Source organism: Felis catus, chromosome A3 (assembly GCF_018350175.1).
Source record: "Felis catus isolate Fca126 chromosome A3, F.catus_Fca126_mat1.0, whole genome shotgun sequence".
Lineage (NCBI taxonomy): Eukaryota > Metazoa > Chordata > Mammalia > Carnivora > Felidae > Felis > Felis catus.
This window is the reverse complement of record NC_058370.1, coordinates 63,529,582-63,544,353: the sequence shown is the minus strand read 5'-3', so window position 1 is coordinate 63,544,353 and position 14,772 is coordinate 63,529,582. Positions and strand designations below refer to the sequence as shown.

The window sequence follows — 14,772 nt, the reverse complement described above, 5'->3', positions numbered from 1 at the left end:
GCAACAACATGGATGGAACTAGATGGTATTATGCTAAGCGAAATTAGTCAGTCAGAGAAAGACAAATATCATATGATTTCACTCATATGTGGAATTTAAGATTGAAAACAGATGAACATAGGGAAGGGAAGCAAAAATAATATAAAAAACAGAGAGGGAGACAAACCGTAAGATACTCTTAAATACAGAGAACAAACTGAGGGTTTCTGGAGGGGTTGTGGGTGGGGGGATGGGCTAAATCAGCAAGGGGCATTAGGGAGGGCACTTGTTGGGATGAGCACTGAGTATCATATGTAAGTGATGAATCACTAAATTCTATTCCTGAAATGATTATTACCCTATATGTTAACTAACTTGGATTTAAATGAAAAAATAATAATAATTTAAAAAAAGAAAAAAAGAAAAAGAAGCCAATCACAAAAGGACAAATAGTGTATGATTCCTCTTACATGAGGTTTCTAGAGCAGTCAAATACACAGAACAGGAAGCAGAATGGCGGATATCAGGGCCCTGGGAGAAGGGAGAATAAGGAGTATGGAGGTTTAATCTGGGAAGATGAAAAAGTTGTGGAGATGGATGGTGGTGAGGGGAGCATGATAATGTGAATGTGCTTAATGCCACAGAAACGTACACTTAAAAACGGCTAAAATAGGGAAAAAAGTTAAAACGGTGTATTTGATAGTATATATACTTACAGCCCCCGATGGATGCTATTAAGCAAAGGAGGTATCTGCATAGAATAAAGAAAGAAGAATAAAGAAAAGATGCCAGTCATGCAACAAGCAAATGCTACATCATTATTTAATAATATTTCTGTGCTAAAAAAGCACAGAGCATATAATCAAAGAAGAATATTTAGTATTCCTTCTGATGCTGAAATCAGAGTTAAAATTCAGTGTAAAATGCTACTCTACAGTTCAAATCTAGTCCTTACATTTGTAAAAAACGTGTTCAACTCCTTGCAAATATACTCATTTCACAGATGTTTAAGCATAATGACAGCACCCACTTACTCATTAGTATACAGCTTTCAGTACCAGGAGCAGTAGAATTTCTTACCTCACAATGATACTGTCACTCATGGAATTAGAATGAGAAGATACCCTAGATTTTACTTTTCTAGTCTGAGTTGTCACTTACAGATGATAAAAATGAGGTTCAGAGAGGCTAACTGACTTGCCCAAAGTGGCACAGCTATTCAGCAAAAATGTATTACGTGGTATCTATATGCAAAGAATAACGGTGTGCACAAGATGAGGATTTCAGGATCAGTGAGTCTACACCCTCAAGATGCCTACAACTTATTAATGAGGACAGACCAAGCACATACACACATATGCCACAAAACAAGGAGTATTTTAGGAGCCTGAGAGACTATAAAGTGACATCCTTCCACAGAAAGAAGAGTTCAAAAAGTACAGTTCTTCTCTTGGGGATTGGGCTGGCCACCTGCTGGCAGGGCTCACCTCTCCTTCCTCAGTATTCCCACAGCGCCCTGTCCCTGTCACTCTTAACCATGTTCACTCTACAGCGCTTGTTTGCGGGCCTGTTGCAACACTGGATTGTGGGGTCCTGGAAGTTTGGGTACAACCCATCTGAAACCACGGGCTTATGTATCTCTAGATACATAATGTTTGGCAAACAGAAGTCACTAGACATTAAATAAACAAGCAAACGAGTGAGAGAGTAAATGATAAATGGGTGAGAGGATGCATGGATGCGGACAAGAAAGTGGAGTTCAGCTGCTGCCTTCAGTCTAGTGATGAGCCCGCAGAATGCAGGTGACTTAAGGTTGGCGGCAAGAGGGAGAAGCTGGTGACACTGCTGCCCTTTCCTTAGTGTCCCTTCATGGTTTTCTTTTCTTTTCTTTTTACATTTATTTTAGAGAGGGAGGGTGTGAGCGGGGGAGAGGGGCAGAGGGAGAGAGACAGAGAATCTTAAGCAGGCTCCACGCTCAACTTGGAGCCCAATGCAGGGCTCGATCCCACAACCCTGAGATCATGACCTGAGCTGAAATCAAGAGTCAGATGCTCAACAGACTGAGCAGCCCAGGCATCCCGCCTTATTTTCTTTTTAAAAGCCGGATATACTAAACTTGGGGTCACCGTGGTCACTGTTTTACTTCAGTGAACTGCACAGGGGCAACTATACAGGTGAACGTTTCTATTCCGCATCTCCCTCCCATCCTTTCTTACTTTTGCAAGAAATAACTTGGCACCAAAGAATGGCCACTTCCTGGCTACTGTCAAATAAATGCGCACACAATCAGCAGCACTGTGTCCCCGGAGGGCCATCCATCTGGTTGACAGTCGCTGGCAGAGCTGCCTAAGAAAAGAACAGAAACGAAAACGCAAAAGCAAAAACATAAACAGTGTATCCTCCTCCCAAGGCAAAGTTCTCCTTCAGCCAATCCTAGGACAATTGGGGTACTGAGGTGTCACCCAGGAGGAGCTGTGATCTTGTCACTCCCATCTCACTACTGTCCACCCCTTGTCCTTTTGGCACATTCTTCTCACTAAATTCTCATACTATTAGTGCTTTCAGCATGACCCAAGTTCCCCATCTCCCACCCCCATTGGGCAAAGTTAAAAAAAGTCTGATAAGCTAACATCAAACCTTAGTGTAAATTAGTTTTAAAAGGTAATTTCTCATTGGAATGGCTTTCATTTTTAAAGAGAAGTACAAGACATTGAAACCAAAGAATGAATCCCTAATGGGGGAATTTTAGGTACTACCACCCCTGGCTTAGAGAGATGTTAGCTGCAGGGGAGATGCCTTAAATAAAATCACAATGGCAACTGCTTACTTCTACAGAGACAAGAGCCTGATCTTAAATGTTTCTATTTTGGACAACTCATTGAATTGGATTTGCCTCTTTTTTTAAATTGAATTACCCTTTCTTCATATAGTCTCTAAAACCAAAATTCCAAATTAGTTGAATTCAATCAAAAATTTATATTAAAAAAATCTTGTGTAGGCAGATAGTTTGTTTTTATTCTAAACTGTTTATAATAGAATACCCCAAGAGATACAACTTTTTGGTAAACACTTCATAACACTAAACACAGTACTGGCCATTTTTTTTTCTTTTTATTAGTAGAGTTAATTTGCACAAGAATGAATAAGATCAAATGAAAAGTAGATCTTCTAACTTAAGGTAAACATCTTTTCTTTAAAACTTTAAATACGGATTCTCAAGTTTCTAGGCCCATCTTAAATGAGAAGATCGATAACCTCTTGGTAGTCAACAGTATTAAAAAAATCTTAAGAAAATGATCATGTATAATGATTTTCATCTTTAAAATTTGAACAGAAAAATATCACCAAGAGACCAGTGTGACTCTACCCTTAAAGAGTCACAAGTACTTCCTTACCTTAACTGTTCTTCAGAGGAGTCATCTCTATACCTTTTAGGATAAAATTTTTCTATGACTTGTTTTAGAGTTTGATTTGCTTTGCACTGATTAGGAACATGCCCTGCTGGAGTTGAAAAGGGTCTTTCAAAATCTCCAATCTCCACCTAATTGCAAATCCAAAAAGAAAATAAAGGGTATTGAAGAGTTTTTTTTTTTTAATTAGTTTCATTGTTTCTGAACATTCTTTATAATATATAAATCTATTTGTCATGACTGTGTGATTATGGAATTTATAACCATACATAAGTATTAATAAAATCTAAATTCCATTTGAATTCTAATTTAGAAAAAAATCTGTAATTCAAACATTTCAATTCCATTTCTACATCAACCACTCTTGGTTAATGTTGCCATCTAGTAGTATTTGCTAAGGGCCACTAATACTATTAGCTATAAGAGCATAGGATAATTTTTTGTTTTTAGGGTACTATTTTAGTTGCTAATAATAAAGCAAAATGGGAGCTAATAATAAAAGACAAAAGAGTTATAAAGCTATGAGAAATCTCAGAAAAGTATTATTTGTACTTAAGGGTCTCCACTGAATATGATGGGAGTAAGAATGACATTCTCATTACTGTCTTCCTAGATTTTCTGCATAAATGGTTCTGTATCCATCCACTTGCCCTATTATTCTGGGAATAGAGTCCTGTATTTCCCTTTCATCTTGAATGAAAGAATGTTCAATCCTTATCTCTATGAACAGGCTACATAGATGCCATTCTCTACCCACCCACCCATCTCTCTATCCACTCATCCACCCATTCATTCGTCCAAACCTATATGGAGTCTCCATTATATGTCAGGCACATATTAAGTGAAGTGAGAAAAAACAAACAAACAAACAAACAAACAAACAAAACAGCTGAGCACAGTTCCTACCCTCAAAGAGTTTATTGTCTAACAGAGGAGGCTGAAGTATAAACAAGTTGAGTATAAACAAGTTGTTTATATTTGTAACGACCCATGTCAAGTGCCTTATATAGGGTACCAAAGAGGGCTCAAGGAGGGAAATGGAGTGGGGACATTCAGATGAATGTCCTACTGATCATTCACATCCTTACCTACAACACTCCCCAATAAACAGATGGAGGGTTCCATCCAGACTAGGCTGGGTCTCCATCTCAAGGGGATGTTCTGCCTCCAGGTAAGCTGTTAGCACAACCAGCCTCTGAGATTCTGACCCCTGTGGCTTCTATTTTCTAGCTCTTAGTCTGATCCATTGCCATCTAAATTCCTTAGCTGAACCTTACACTTACAGTGTATTCTACCTTTCCAGGTTCTCTGACCAGTTTCTTAGTTGTTGGTTTCTTGGCTTGGCCCTGCTATTCAACTCTCATCCTCATTTCCTACCTCCTTCCCTAATTTCCCCACACTAAATATAAGCTGTCCATCTGTTCTTCAAACATACTGAAATCCTTCCCCTGAGCAAGCTTTTTATTGTCCTCACCTATCACCAGACCATACTCGGCACAGCTATCTGTGAAACCTAAGAGCAAGCTTCATCCCCCAAGGAGATGGCAGTTGGACAACCAACAGTCACAAAAATAGGCCATTTAAGGCAACGTTTTCTCTTAGGGAACCGTACAGTGGAATCTCCAAGGTCAGTGTCAGGAGGAGCACATAAATGTTTGCAGGATAACTGAAAATCAACTCAGAGAGTTCCCAATGTGACTCACATCAACACGATGCCCTACCAGACACTATGCACAATGATTAACGATCAGCTTCAAGAATTTCCTAAGAGAGAGTATCAACAAGGGCCTAGAGATAGTCAAATCTTCAACAGAAAGAACTTTTCTTCTACAGATCTCAGATTAGTATATTTAATTTGTCTTCACAAAGACTACTCTGAGGAAAAGAGTTCGGAGATATTATTTAATTTTCCTTTCATAGATGGAGAAATTATACTTTTCAGTCAGTAACATGTTCAGAATTTTCTAGGTGTACGCATAGTCTTACCTCCCTACTCTTTCCTCAAATTCATCTAAAACATGTTAGAAGTATATCTCTCTCAAAGACATTATAATTTTTCTCAGAAAAACTTTCTAATAAAATTAAAAATTGAAAGAGGAAGACTAACTTAAATTTTAGTGAAAATGAGAGTGATTTTAAAGAGATGCCTTTAGAGGACTAGAACCTAGAATGGCAAGGGATAGGAAATCATACCTAATCCTATCACCAAGAAAGTTTGTGACCTATTTGTCTTTTCCTTAGCTTTTCATTGCTTGCAAAATGAGAACCCTCAGTGCAGCAGGGATGCTTTAAAGTTTGGAGGACCATAAAATTGTTATAAAAAGTAAACTCAATTATTAACTATTCATTCATCCAATGGAGAATGGACTATGTGTAAGGCACTGTGCTAGGTACAAAGATGAATAGGGACAGCCCTTTCCCTCAGGGAGGCTACAGCCAGTGGTGTGAAGCAGAAACAAATGAATAATAATAAACCTTTGAGGTAAAGACAGTACCGTGCAGGATATGACAAAAACCCCAAGAGGGACACTTAACCCATGCAGGCAGAATTCAGGAAGGCTTCCTGGAATTAGTGACACCTCAGATGAAAATTGAAGGATAAATTGAGGGGCCCCTGGGTGGCTCAGTCAGTTAAGCATCCGACTCTTGGTTTCGGCTCGGGTCATAATCTCGCAGTTATGGGTTCGAGCCCCATGTCAGGCTCTGGGCTGACAGCAAGGAGCCTCCTTGGGATTCTCGCCCTCTGCCCCTCCACCAATTGCTCTCTCTCAAAATCAATCAATAAATCAATAAATAAATTTTTTAAAAAAGGATACATTGAAAGTAACAGGTGAAGAGATGTTCCAGGCGGAGTGGACAAATAAGTACACAGAAGAGGTAAGAAAAAGTGAGCCATACGCAAGTCAGGGAATTGTGCAGGGAACCAAAGTTTCCATTTTGCTGGAGCATAAAGTTCAAAGCAGGGAATATTAACAGATGATGCTGGAGAGGCAGGAGGAGTGCAGCTCACAAAGGCCCTGTGTAAACAAGGGAATGACAGCGAGACCCACCTGTCGGCTAGATCTCCACCCCAATTCCAGAGCTTCCAAACAAAGCACCACGGCTCAGCCTCCCAGCCGGGTCTTAAGAAAATGGCGGCCCCCACTTCCTGTCCCTCTTTCCGGACGTTGCTCTGGCCACCCAACCGCCATTCTGTGCGGAAGCACACGCAGCCACATGAAGAAGCCACGTGTAGGTGTTCCCACTGATGGCCCCAGCTCAAGTCCCAACTAACAGCCAGCGGCAGACGCCAGACATGTGAGTGAACTCTGCAGCCGCAGGGTCACAGCCAGCCTTCGAGCAAGGCCAGCTGCGGCCATATGCAGCAGAGACCAGCTGTCCTTACTCATCCCTGCCCAAACTATTATGTTAAGTGGCTGAGTCCTGCTGTCCTTACTCACCCCTGCCCAAACTATTATGTTAAGCGGCTGAGTCCTGCAGTCATTTCTTTATGTAGCAATAGCTAGCTAGAACAATCTCTCTAGCATCTGGGTGGAGCACAGATTTGTAGGGGATCAGACCAGAGAAAGGCTCATGAGCTAGAAGCCTGCTGCAGGAGAGCAGGCTGGACGCGATGGTGGTCTGACACCCAGCAATGGTGACCAAAATGCAGACGAGTGAAGAGGAGACTGTATCTTAGAGTTACAATGGGCAGGATGTGGTGACTGGTGGGACCGAGTGAAAAGGAGGGCAGTCGGTGATGATTCCTGGACTCGAAGCTTGCATGAGGAGACAGCAGCACAGTGAAGATACAGAAGGTGAAGGAAAAGGAGAGAAGACAGTTCGGTTCCTGCTGGGCCGAATTTAAGGAGTGCATGAGAGAAGTGAACTGGAGAGAAAAGATTTGGGAACCCCCGGCACAGGTGGTAAATAAAGAGATGTCCTGGGATGGTGTGCACTGTGCAAGGACCACAGACTTCGGGAGATCTAAGCCTTTGTCCCAATGACGTATCACAGAGTTGCCTTAACATTGTTCCTTAATTAAGCTGTGCAGAGACTCATTTGTGGTGGAGACTGTGAGCTGCCTCTTACAACTCTTCTCTCTTTTCCGAGTAATAAAAACCTTGGACTTACTTAGCTGTGCTCCTTGCCAGCCAGCTAAGACCATATTTGCTAGTCTCCCTTGTAGGCTGGCAAGGCCATACGACCAAGTTCTGACCAGGGAGACATAAATGGAAGTGTTCTCTGGGTAACTTCTGGAAAGTTTCTCAAAGGAGGAAAGGCATGCCCTACTTCAGCCCTTCCTCCATCCTGATGCCTGGGACACTGATGTAATAGCTGGAGCTCTGGTAGATCTCCAGGACCATGAAAAGGACATGTTAGGGAAAGAAGAATGGAGAGCAAGATAAAGCCCATGCCTCTGGCGACTCTGCAGAGGTGCCAGATTGCCTGTCTCTCTACGTGACAGACAAATACCTTTCTATTTGGATTAAGTCACTATTGATTTCTGCGTGTGTTTATAAATGTCTGAACTTAATCCTATCAGTACAATAGGTAAATAAAAGAAAGTGCTCTAGTCTTTTAAAAGACCCATTCCTTTTTTTTTTTTTTTTTAAATATTTATTTAGTTTTGGGAGGTCGCAAGCAGGGGAGGGGCAGAGAGAGCGGGACAGAGGATCGAAGCGGGCTCTGCACTGATAGGCTGACAGCAGCGAGCCTGATGCAGGGCTCGAACTCACGAAACACGAGATCGTGCCCTGAGCCGAAGTCGGACGCTCAACTGATTGAGCCACCCAGGTGCCCCGAAAAGACCCATTCCTATTAGATTACTGAATGATTTCAGCACGGCATCTTCAGCCCTGCAGCTCTACACTGAAATTCCTTTACTAAATGCAGAGCCTAGTGGGATACTGTTAAGATAACTAAGAAACCAGGTTCCACGAGGAATACTGTCTCAGTCAACATCACCGCCGTGGTTGTCAGCAATTCAGAGTCAAACTGTAATTATATGCCTGTAAGTTTTAAGGTGTTAATCACAGCAATGTGAATTTAAAGAATTACAAGGTATATTGTTTTGCTATACTTCAATCAACGTAGAAATTCGGATCTTACGTTTAACAAAATATTACTTTATAAAACATGGAAGTTACCTGAGCTAAAAGAGCTGCCATTTCTAATGCCAGGTCCTTGTTCAGAGGAAAAAGTCCGTTTATTATTTGATCATTTGTCTGATACATTAACAGCAACTTTTCTCTATCAGTCTCTCCGCGAGCTTGCATTGAGAAATACAGTCTTAAAAGAAGAGGAAATCTTTCGTTACATGGTATTCTTACAAAGAAAGAAAGGAAAGACAAATCCAGGGGACTGATACAGGGTTATTCTAAGGTAGTTCTCTACGTGATACAAACTTAGAGCATGACTCTCAGTCCATCTCTGTTTCTGTTTCATATTAATATTTCCAGCAAACAGAGGAAAAGCTGCTTTGAGGTTAAGGAATGCTTCTATGCTATTTTTTTTTTTTTGCCCTAAAATACCCAATCCTTTACTGAGGAAGGACCTAAGGTACTGAACGAAATTAAATATGCCCTTTCTTGTAAGGAATGCGGATGTAACCTTTCAATTCAATGGGCTGTATAAAAGCAATTGTCAAAACACTCATGATCTTTCCTAGATACCTTGGAAATATCACGGAAGAGAAAAATGAAGATCTGAATTCAAACTCAACATCAGGGGTGCCTGGGTGGCTCAGTCAGTTAAGCATCCGACTTCGGCTTAGGTCATGATCTCGAGGTTCATGGGTTTGAGCCCCGCATCAGGCTCTGTGCTGACAGCTCAGAGCCTGGAGCCTGCTTCAGATTCTGTGTCTCCCTCTTTCTCTGCCCTTTCCCCCACTCACACACACACACTCTCTCTCTCTTTCTTTCTCTCAAAAATAAATAAACATTAAAAAAATTTAAAAAATCAACATCAAATTGGGGGTGGCAGTTTTCTCTGGAGGGTCTAAAAGATATTATTTGTACATTTTAACTTTTTTCCCCCCCACATCCAGGTAAGCATCTTTAGGAGCTCGAACATAGTTTACATGTGGATATTATTACTTGTTGAAATAGGAGATATCTTCTGTTTGCCTAGGAGGACTTCAGCATTTCAGTGATCTTCTTTATTTATTCACTATGCCACTCCACTATTCGGGAGACCTCTGGGGGCTCTGACTTCAGGCTGCAGACCAGGCACAGGGTGCTATAAATGCTGTAGATGTTACGACGATGGGGTAGGTAAGCAATACACTGCTATACTTGAATGTTGGCAGGACAACAGAGTGGCAGGAAAAGAGAGATTTAGATTCAGCATGTGTTAGGAATGTGCCCAATTAGCTCTAAGTGGATTTTCAGCCTTTTCCTCCCCACACCCTTCCAGGAGAGGACACACTGGCATCAGTTACAGTATCTTTCACACTAATTATCTCTGTTGGCCGGGAATCTCAGGGAAGCATGGTGGGTGGACTCTGAAAAGCTCTTCCCTCCCATGACTTTGATAATTCTTCCCACCCACCACACTTAGGAATCGCCAACCCATGCAATCATTCAGAGTGGTCTCTGGAAAAAACAAATCCTAAGCCCTACTCATCTGTGACTACATGATGATAAGCTGCTAACTCACAGAAGACTATGGCTGGGCAATAGAAACAGAGTCTAAATTCAAAATGCTCCTAGGGTGCCTGGGTGGCCCAGTCGGTTAAGTATCTGACTCTTGATCATGGCTCAGGTCATGATCTCACAGTTCATGAGTTCGAGCTCCACACTGGGTTCTGCACTGATGGTGTGGAGCCTGCTTGGGATTCTGTCTCTCCTTCTCTCTGCTCCTCCCCTGCTTGTGCGCTCTCTCTCTCTCAAAATAAATAAATAAACTTAAAAAAAAAAAAAAAAGAGAGAATGCTATCAGCAAAGTGATATAAAACAAAGAGAATAAAGTTTAAGAAGAAAGCCCTCTCTTTTCGGCATAGCTTATTTCCTCCACTTGAAGTTAAGAACTATGTCTTACTCTGGTTTAAGTAAGGTTCTTAATAAAAGTTTGAATTGATAATAAAGGTAGAGGGAAAAAAGGACCAGATATGCAAACAGGTGTGGGCAAGAAGACCTAAAGTGCATTTTCTATTCTTATTGGCATGCTGGAAAGACGGACCTGGGAGGGGAAATGAAGCACTATGATCAAAAAGGGAAAAGCAATCCAGGGCAAGTATATGGGAAGACAATACGTACAATCGTTGACTGAAGCCCCTAAAGAAACAGTTTGCACTCCAACGACTGTACAAGGACTTGGAGAGAATGTGGAAAGGAACCAAAGAGTCACAAAAATGATCAAGAGTCAGAAACTCAAATCCACAGTCTTGGACAGACGAGGTGCCAGGGGAATGTGATGTGAGTGTCCCCAAAATGACCAGCTTCTAGGCACTCCCTAGTCCCAAAGAGGCCTGCAGCAGAGGAAGTGGGCTTCTCTTCTGCAGGCAGGGCCTGGGTTAGACAGCAGGGTATCTGCAAATGTGCACCTCCTCGCTTGATACCAGGAAGCGGAATACTGTGGGATGGAAACGTTCAGGACCAGTTCTGACCCCTGGACACTGCTTCTGAACGCGGTAGGGCTCTCAGCGCTGCTGGGGAACCCATTGTTTGCCTCCAACTGGCTCCGTATTTCGTTCCTAAGAGCATTTACATCCTACTGTCGTCTTTCTCCTCCCCTTGTTAACTTGCTGAAGGGGCAGCTTGCCTTCACCTTCCAGTTACCTTCCCGTCACTCCTCCATCCACCATGGTCTACGGATAACACCACTGAACTGCAGTCGTGAACCCCCCCACCCCCCACCCCTTGCCTGCCGCTGCCTCTCTGGCTACCATCTCAAGTCACCTGCTCAGAAAGCACCACTCTGCAAAGGCTTCCTCTATGGTCCCACAATGTCTTGTATATACGCATGTTATATTCATGGTAAGAGCCAATAGTGGTGGATGTTTACTGTGTGGCTAGATCCAAGTGCTGTACATTTGCCAACATACAGTCCTTCAGACAACCCTAGAAGTAGGCACCATTTCCATTTCACATAGAGGGCATCCGAGGCACAGAGATGGTAAGTGACTTACTCAAGGACACACAGTGAGTGGGAGAGCCAGGATTCTAACCCAGGCAGTTTCTCTCCAGAGGCCCTATTCTTCACTACTCTGCTCTACTGTTTCTGTTACAGCATTAATGGCATTGCTAAGATTTCATGTCTGTTTCTCCCTATAAACTGTAAGCTAAAGGGTAGAAGCTTACACCTTTGAACGCTCTGTTCACCTTTGAACCCCCAGGGCTTCCACAAGGTCTGGCACTGGAACACACTGAACAGATGTTTCCTGAATGAATGGGTAAATGAGTGGTAGTAAGAATTGCCAATCATGGGAATTATTTGCCAAAACAGCCTGAAAAATCCCCTTCTATAGTCTTGGGTAGTTTCCTCACCTGTAAGATGGAGATAATACTGATACCGGCCTCATAGGGGAGTCATGAGGATTATATGAGAAGATGCGTACAAGGAGCTCAGCACCAGGCCTGGTGTGTGGTAAGTGGTCAGTAAATGTTGGTTATTATTATTATTATTACTACTTTTATCACTAGGGTTCTTGTCTAGAGGTCTTCAGAATCACAAAAGTCCCTTCATTCCGGAATTTTTTTGTTTTATTTAAAAAAAAAATTTTTTTTATCTTTATTTTTGAGAGAGAGACAGACAGAGTGTGAGCGGGAGAGGAACAGAGAGAGAAGGAGACACAGAATCCAAAGCAGGCTCCAGGCTCCGAGCTGTCAGCACAGAGTTCGATGCAGGGCTCGAATCCACAGACCGAGAGAGAGCATGACCTGAGCTGAAGTCAGATGCTTAACTGACTGAGCCACCCAGGCGCCCCTGTTTTGCTTTGTTTTGTTTTACGGTACAACAGCCTTTACTGTTTGCAACAGGAAGTGGAAGAGGACGGGACATGGGCACGACAGCTCTGGCCCCCGGGGAAGTTTCAAAGACCTACTCTGTCTCTGTCCCCCAAAAAAGTGATTCTGGAAATTTTTTTTAGTGTAAACATGGCTGGAAGAAATCGGATAAACTAGATGACCTGCCAAGATGTTTCCTGGCTTAGTAGCCAATGGATACAGGTGCTAAAGCGGCAGAGATGGGAATGTTCACCTATGCTCCAAAAAGTAAGAATTAAAAAGCAGTACTGAAAATAATCTTCTTTTTTTTTTTTTAATTTTTAATTTATTTTTGAGGGAGCACAAGCGGGAGAGGGGCAGAGAGAGGGGGATAGAGGATCTGAAGCAGGCTCTGCGCTGACAGCAGGGAGCCCGATGTGGGGCTTGAACTCAAGAACCATGAGATCATGACCCAAGCCGGAGTTGGACGTCCAACCAACTGAGCCACCCAGGTGCCCCTGAAAATAAATCTTCTTAAAAAAATGTTTATTTATTTATTTTGAGAGAGAGAGAGAGAGAGAGAACTAGCATGAGTGGGGGAGGGGCAGAGAGAGAGAGGGAAAGAGAGAACCCCAAGCAGGCTCCATGCTGCCAGTGCAGAGCCCGATGTGGGGCTCCATCCCATGAACCATGAGTTCATGACCTGAGCAGAAGTCAAGAGTCGGACGCTTCACCGACTGAGCCACCCAAACGCCCCTGAAAATAATCTTTTACTTCATAAACGGGGGTAGGAAGAGTTGTTTTCTTCAGGGAAGGACCCTTGCCGATTCCAGTTTGTTAAAAACATGTCTTGACTTTTGCAGTTTCAAATACACAGTAAGAAAGCAAATTAAACAAGCAGCTTAAGCATAAATAGAATTTAAATGTTAGTTTCCAAAGGACTGTCTATAAGAATAGGTTCAAATGCTATTAATTAGATCTTTAACCTCTGCATCTAAATAATTAAAATTCCATAACTTACTAAATATAAATACAAATTCCATGATAGAGAGCTGGTGTCTAGTTTCGCTTATTACAGGGCTGCTTGACAGATGAAGCATCGAGTCCTTGGCTGCATGATAGGTCACAGCCAGTCCCCCTTCTAACTGTGTCACTGGAAATTAGGGCTCATTGTCTAAGCTATTTATACACATATGCAAAGTGCAACCATATTTAGAAGCATAGTACTTTCTCATAGCTGTGGCTAGCCAGCCATTTCAGACCTCTGTTAAAAATTAAACCTTTTGGCTGAGTTGCTTTTTTTTTCTGATGTCAAAGATAGTGTCATGGGACTTTTTTTTTTTTTTTTTTACAAGGCAATCAATCTTTATTATGTATTATTCACAACTCTCTTTGTCCCTTCTAGTGCCATTTGCTAGACTTGGATTATTACTCTAATCTCTGTTTCGAACTACCTTTCTGCATTTCATCCAAATTTAATTTGGGTTCTAACCATAGCTATCACAGACAGAATTAGTATGTATTAAGCATTCATAAGGTACACATTATTAGGAATAGTCTTAGACATGGAAATAATTCCATTTAGTTCCAATAAAACCAGATGAGAATTCCTGAACCTCTCTCCATAAAGGTATATGGCAGGTCAAGTCCAGGAGCTGGCTGTCTTCAACAAAAGGTAACATTAAGAGACAGGGCAGCAATGGGGATCTCCAGATCAGTGCTTCTCGAAAGTCAGTATGTGTAAGAATTACCTGGAGAATTGCTAAAACACAGACTCTTTAATGTCCAGAGATTCTGCTGGACTCAGTAGGTCTGTAATGGTGCGCAATAATTTGCATTTCTTTTTTTTTTTAAGTTTATTTATTTATTTTGAGAGAGAGAGGGAGAGAGAGAAAGAAAATCCCAAGCAGACACCACACCATCAGCGGGGAGCCTGACACGGGGGTCAAACCTACAAACTGTTGAGATCATGACCTGAGCCGAATCAACAGTCAGACACTTAACCACTGAGCCACCCAGGGGCCTCAATAATTTGCATTCTAATGTGTTTCCATGGGATCCTGAAGTTGCTGGTCTAGGGCCCTCTCTTTGAGAATAACTGCTCCAGCAACCATAGGACTAAACCAAAATCATCTGGAAAGTCTAAGTCTTCCAGCCTGCTATTCTTGCCAGTCACCAAAGGACCACAGATAAAGGCTACCATCAGTGGAAATGGGTTCTTCCAGGAGAGCCTATTAGATTTCCATTAGCTAAGTAATCCTGCTTATCTCCAGGAAGTAGGATTTTAAAACCTTAGATATCAAAGCTTAACAGTCACCTTCTTGTTACTCAGAACTCTTGCAAATTGCCATAGTTCATGAGCGCCTAAACAGAGAAGCTCCAATGGCTCATGACCACCATTTATTCAGATCAAAGGAATCCATTCAAACAGTGGGTGGCCTTTAGTGGCTGACTGTAGGAGAGGAGTCTACAATAGG

General features: G+C 42.1%; 1 protein-coding gene across 8 annotated transcripts in view; it reads right to left on the bottom strand.

The window, feature by feature from the left end:
* PLEKHH2 (pleckstrin homology, MyTH4 and FERM domain containing H2) overlaps positions 1-14,772 on the bottom strand; it is a 119,728-nt gene that overhangs the window by 12,257 nt on the left and 92,699 nt on the right. For 3 of the 8 annotated variants that reach the window (XM_045054150.1, XM_011281045.4, XM_045054149.1), the window contains 3 exons: positions 8,519-8,660; positions 3,375-3,520; positions 2,196-2,325 (listed from right to left, as the gene is read on the bottom strand). The exons of 1 other annotated variant lie outside the window; for it this stretch is intronic. In XM_045054150.1, the coding sequence (XP_044910085.1) occupies positions 2,196-2,325; positions 3,375-3,520; positions 8,519-8,660 (418 nt within the window). Of the gene's footprint in view, positions 1-695; positions 731-2,195; positions 2,326-3,374; positions 3,521-8,518; positions 8,661-9,466; positions 9,659-14,772 lie in introns of those variants that run through there. 4 more of the 8 variants (XM_045054151.1, XR_006595518.1, XR_006595519.1 and 1 more) reach the window with 3 other exon arrangements.